The sequence below is a fragment of the Syngnathoides biaculeatus genome, chromosome 16 (assembly GCF_019802595.1).
Source record: "Syngnathoides biaculeatus isolate LvHL_M chromosome 16, ASM1980259v1, whole genome shotgun sequence".
In the NCBI taxonomy this organism is placed as follows: Eukaryota; Metazoa; Chordata; class Actinopteri; order Syngnathiformes; family Syngnathidae; genus Syngnathoides; species Syngnathoides biaculeatus.
The window spans coordinates 19500450-19506449 of NC_084655.1; the positions used below are offsets into that span (position 1 = coordinate 19500450).

Genomic DNA, 6000 nt, shown 5'->3' on the forward strand with positions numbered 1-6000 from the left:
AGTATGTTTGATGTTAATTGACATTAATTGGACCGTCAAAATTGTCCTTAGGTGTGATTTTGAGTGCGTCTGTTTGTCTCCATGTGCCCTGCAATTGCCTGGCAACCGGTTCAGGGTGTACTCCGCCTCCTGCCTGTTGACAGCCAGGATAGGCTCCAGCACTCCCTGCGAATCTCGTGAGGATAAGCGGCAAAGAAAATGGATAGCTGGATGTGAAACATTTTCCTGTGTGTAAAATGTGAACATTTTGTTGACTTACTGAAATAAATGATTTGAGATGCACGTTGACCCTCCATTGTTTTTTTTAAATTCTTTTAGTCGTGGCTCACCTGTACTTGTACTTCCGCGGATTGCGCCTGCGGTCTCGACTGTTGTGGTAGTGCGGACAAGCGTAGCCCTGCCTGCACAGCCTGGGCGGCTTGATGCACTGCTCCGTTTTGTAGTTCGCTAAAACAAAGTTGGTGTCTGCGTGCAAGAAAAAAGACGTGAAAAGTCTCATCTTCCCGTCTCGCTCGAAACGAAGCGGCGGCTTTCACCTTGCCACCTGGGATCCTCCGTCAGACTCTTCTCGATCATGGCTTGGCTGGCTAACACGCCGGGCTGCAGGTCGGGAATCCCCTCGCCGGAGCCCAGCTGCCCGTTCTGAAGCGCATCTTGCGCTTGGATCTCTCTATTGTTTACATTTTGTTTTATTTTTCATGATCAGGCCCCATTCAGTTTGGTTTCAAATAGAATGTTAAAAAGTGAAAACACAAAACCATCGATGTATGGACAGATGGGATGAATTAAAAAAAAAATGCAGGTCTAACAAAAGTTAAAAAATAAGTTGCAAAATTTACAAAAAAATGACTGTTAAAATCATGTTTTAAGTTAAATATTTTTTTAAAAAGAACAATTAAAAAATAATTATATACATATTTTAAGTACCTGGCTAATGTTTTTTTTTATAGTCTCAAACTTGTAAGTAAAATGTTTGTATGAGATGGAAAAACAAATCGTCAAAGGTTTTGCTTTGGCGGTCACCTCATATCATAGACGGGAGGTCGGAGATCGTGCGGGCCGTGGGCAAACGCGCAGTGGAGGCCATTCTTCACGCAGTGGCCCCGGGCGTCAGTCTCGTGGATGCACGTGCCCGTCTTGTAATAGCGCAGGTGGTACTTGCGTTCCGTGTCGCCCGTGGTCCGGTGTAAATAAGGACAACTGACGGAAGGTGAGGAGAAAAATCGTATTTCAGACAAAATGTGAGATCACATGACAAATATCTCACATTACTATCGTCTTCTTTCGTGGCACACCAATAAACTCCCATCTATCTCAAGTAGCAACAGTTGCTATGGCAACAGGTAAAGTCATATAAAAATAGCTGCCATTGTGAGGAGTGGCAGAGCGATGGCGAGAATTTGTTTTTTTCCCCCAAAGAAATACAATTTAAAATGAAGTTTTAGGGGTGCATACATGAAAAGATGAATGCGCCAAGAAAACAACATTGTGATATAAAGGGAGAAAAATGAAGACATCTCACTTCTTCTTTCCCTTTCGGCTTGTCCCGTTAGGGGTCGCCACAGCGTGTCATCTTTTTCCATCTCAGCCCATCTCGTGCATCTTCCTCTCTAACACCCACAGTCTTCATGTCCTCCCTCACCACATCCATCAACCTTTTCTTTGGTCTTTCTTTCGCTCTTTTGCCTGGCAGCTCCATCCTCGGCACCCTTCTACCAATTATGGACCCCAAGTATTTGAAGTCGCCCACCCTCGCTATCTCTTCTCCCTGGAGCTTCACTCTTCTCATTCACGCACATATATTCTGTTTTACTTCAGCTAATCTTCATTCCCCTCCTTTCCAGTGTATGCCTCCATCTTTCTAATTGTTCCTCCGCCTGCTCCCTGCTTTCACTCCATATCACGATATCATCTGCGAACATCATCATAAAAGGGGATTCCAGTCTAACCTCATTTGTCAGCCTATCCTTTGCTACCGCAAACAGGAAGGGGCTCAGCGCGGATCCCTGATGCAGTCCCACCTCTACCTTAAATTCTTCTGGCACATCTCACCGCTCTTCTGCTGCCCTCATACATGTCCTCTACTATTCTGACATATTTCTACGCCACACCAGAGCATGAGCATGCAGTACCACAGTTTCTCTCTTGGTACTCTGTCATAGGCTTTCTCCAGGTCTACAAAGACACAATGTAGCTCCTTCAGTACTTTTCAACGAGCATTCTCAAGGCAAATAATGCATCTGTGGTACTCTTTCTAGGCATGAAACCATACTGTTGGTCGCAGATACTTACTTGTGTCCTGCGTCCTGAGACATAATACCTCACTGATTACTGCAAATTAAAACTTATCTCTATTAGAGTTTACACTGATTTGACGGGCCGATAATTGCCATTTTTTCTGCCGATCGGTTTTGACATCATTATTCGCCAATCCGATCAATGACGTCACAGATCAGCCCCGAGAAAGACATTGACGCCGCGTCGCGATTGCTTGAGGTATGTCCATGCACTTTTAATACAAAACCTCACGTCATTGAGCAAGCTAGCGCTACCACTCGCGGTATCACATAAACACGGTGCTGTTGTGTTGAACAGATTATCGGAACAGAGAAGCGAATTCCAACCTTTATGGAGCCAAAGAACATATTTTTGTAATTTAAAAAATTCACGGCACAATAACAAACAAAAATGTTGTAAAAATTAGATACATTAATTGCTGTATGTAATTACGAACATCTGTCTGTCACTATGCTACAGTGGCATAAATAGATGAAAAAAAATACATTATTGCAAATACTTATTTTTGAACAATTAAGTACACAGGTATATACAGTAAATAGAATCATGTAAAGCCTAGTACCAATATAACTTTATTCTCATATATTACCTTTTGTTGTGATTTTTTTAAATCCTGAAATTGTTTGATATAAAATATTTTTGTCAAATAATACATTTCCTGCCTTTCCTTCTAATAATACAGCTTTATTATGACATTATGTTACAATTGTGATCCTTTAAAATTAAGACTTTTTTGCCTCATGAAATTACTTTTCCGGCAATATTGCAACATTATTTTTTGTATTTATTTAATTATACTGAAACTTTATACTTGTAAAATCACTATTTTATCCCAATACTAATGTGTAGTACTTTGTTGCTATTTTGTTGATCTTTGTTCTGAACGTCGTACCAGAGCAGCACCAACTGCCGGAGAAAAATCCCTTGTGTGTTTTTACACACTCGGCCAACAAAGGTGATTCTGATTCTGAAACCTGTACTCGGTGTCCAGTCGGAACCCTGAACATCCCCTTGGGCGGGCAAACTACGTTAGAATCAGAATAGGCTTCTGTTGTTCACTAGCGCAATCAACGGACAGACCGGTCCTCATACTTCCGGGATTATAAATGTTGATCGGCGCTTTAGCCTAGCGTAGAAGGCTTTGGCGATCAAGACCGTCCACCACTGCTCACCGGCAAAACTAACGAATCCAACAATTTTGGACACGCGGTTCTGGCTGAAGTAACGACGTCCGTCTTCGCTGTCGACTTACTCGTCTCCATCAGGGCAAATGCCTGTGGTCTCGTCGTATTTGGTGCAGTAAACGTCGGGGCTGTAGTTGAAGCTGGCGTCCCTCCGGCGGATGGGCCGCCGCCGCCTCTGGTTGAGAAAATGCCAGTGGAAGCACGTAAATGGTCTGTGCTGCGTGCACTTGTGCTGCAGGAACAGCGGGCACTGCTCTGTCCTGAACTCCTTCAAATAGCTGGAAGGGTGGAAAGGACGAGTCAGAAAATTCCATCGTCAGCGACGTCGAGTGACAGGAAGAACATTTAAATGCTCTTCCGATACATGTCAAAATGTATCATTAAACCTGTGTATTAATTTCTTGTCATAGAACAAAAAAATGAGTAATTCCCGGCCGACAGAGCGCACATGGGTATATGCCTCACTTAGTACATTTGTAAAGGAAATACCATTTGGTACAAACATAGGCCGCAACTGTGTAAAAGCACTCCCTGCGACCCTCGTGAGGATAAGCGGCAAAGAAAATGGATGGATGGATGTTCAATCAAACAGGCTTGGATTTCGCATCATTACCACAATATCTCATGTATAATTTCCGTTTCCCCTCCAAGAAAATTGTCAAAAGTGAACAAAACCCTGTAATTTTCAAGTAGTTTTGGTGTTGAAAGGCTATTGCACTCAAGCGCAACCAAAAACCATGTTCCAGAATCATTTTGACCCATGTTACACATAATGTAGTAGTAAAAAAATGTATTTTTATGGAAGGCGACTTTTACTTATCCACTCCTGTGGACGTTTAAAATCCTCAACTGGAAATCAACAATTTTGTGCCAATGACGAATATATCCGCCAAATTATTTTTTTTCAACAGGTAGCTGGGAGGACTGCCCCTGTCAGCTTGTCTGTTAAATCCAAGCTTGTACGTAACTGTAATGACGAACCGACACCAGTAGGTGGCAAGACGGGGGGTGAAATCAGTTGGAGGTAAACCCCGAGACACTCGACATCGATTTAGGGAGAAAACCAGCAACATGTTGGAAGTTGTACAGGTTCAAGCACCTCACACTTGTATCAAGCACGTATATTATACACAGAAAATGTTTTGCCGAATGTCGTAGAAATTGTTTGTGTCACAAAAATCTCGTTTTCTTCATTTGTGATATTAACATTTTTGGCAATCCATGTTCTAACGCCCAGGTGTCAATTTCAACGCCCGGGGGCCAGATCCGACTCGCCACATGTTTTTACGTGGCCCGCGAAGGCAAATCATGTGCGTCAACCTCCGTGATTCCTATCAAAATCTGTACAAAAATTTCTAATTGTCACATCATAAATATTGAGATAGTGCAAGCATTTTTGTGTTACCAAATCCCAACAAGGGTTGAATAACCCATTACGCTTGACATCTTATTCCAAAACTAGTTCATAAATTTGATCCGTAAATATGATGAGGCGATTAAAGCTTTGTATGGTTTCATGGTTATGGTTTTATGGTGCCCTCTGAGGGAACTGGACCTACAATGTGACAAAAATGAGTCTGACACCCCTGTTCTAATGTTTATTACTGAAAAAAAAAAACTGAAAAAGCTACAACTTTCTGGTGAATAAAAAGAGCGCTTTCTTTTGCCAAGTGTGGTGTTTATTTTGTGTCAGAACACGAAAACTCTCGCGTGCCTCAAAACCGTTTAGTTGAAAACGGCCAACAGTTGAATGGGTTAAAAGTTTAAAAAGTTCAAAGCTATCTAGGCTTTAATGTGCTCGTGACGTTTCAAAGCGGTTTCAAGGAAAAGGCAGCTCACAGTCGCAAGATTTCTTCTTTGTTTTTTCTAACGTCAAAAATCGGGTCGGGAAAACGCTCGTTTTACAATTTCTGCTCACTTGCGTCCGCTTGCTATTCACGTAGCGCGTTGCGTGCACATTCCGACGCAGCACCAGTGAGAATTCCTTGAGCGTACGTCAATAAAAGCACGTTCGAGGGGGGGGGTGCCAAAATAAAAGGCCGAGCTATTTGACAAGCAGACGTGGGGGGGGGGGGCGAGCTAGCAGTTCGTGGCTAAAACACGTTAAACTCGTGAAGTTGACGTCGTTTAGGTGTTTCTTCAAGTCAGCGAAACGTTATTTAAAAAGAATCCCCCTCCGACGTCGTCGAGCATGAAAGGCTGTCGTCTGGAGCCCGTAAAGTCGCCGCGGTTGTTGTTGTTTTTTTTTTTTTTGTCACAAAGCCCTGGCAAAGCACCATTTTTAAACGCGCGCACACACACGCGCAAAGAATTGCAACAAAGCGAGGAGGACGCACACGACCCCGCGAGTCGCACACTCGTCGCGGCGGCGGCGGTCACACTCACGTATAGTGGGTCGGGTGCTCAGTTTGAGGAGACGCATTGGCCGCCGTTTTCGAACTCGACGGCATTTTCAGTCAAAACAATCCAGTGCGCATGCGCCTTCATCTGGAGCTTCGCCGCTCGTATGCACGCCCCC

General features: G+C 43.4%; 1 protein-coding gene across 4 annotated transcripts in view; it reads right to left on the reverse strand.

Annotated features, from left to right (window-relative positions):
• The window catches only part of unkl (unk like zinc finger), a 30434-nt gene extending 24434 nt beyond the window's left edge, over nt 1-6000 (reverse strand). For all 4 annotated transcript variants that reach the window (XM_061847366.1, XM_061847364.1, XM_061847362.1 and 1 more), the window contains exons 1-5: nt 5868-6000; nt 3551-3760; nt 1024-1200; nt 537-670; nt 330-465 (exon numbers count right to left, since the gene is read on the reverse strand). In XM_061847366.1, coding sequence (XP_061703350.1) covers nt 330-465; nt 537-670; nt 1024-1200; nt 3551-3760; nt 5868-5932 — 722 coding nt within the window. In that variant the 5' untranslated portion in view covers nt 5933-6000. The remainder of the gene's footprint in view (nt 1-329; nt 466-536; nt 671-1023; nt 1201-3550; nt 3761-5867) is intronic.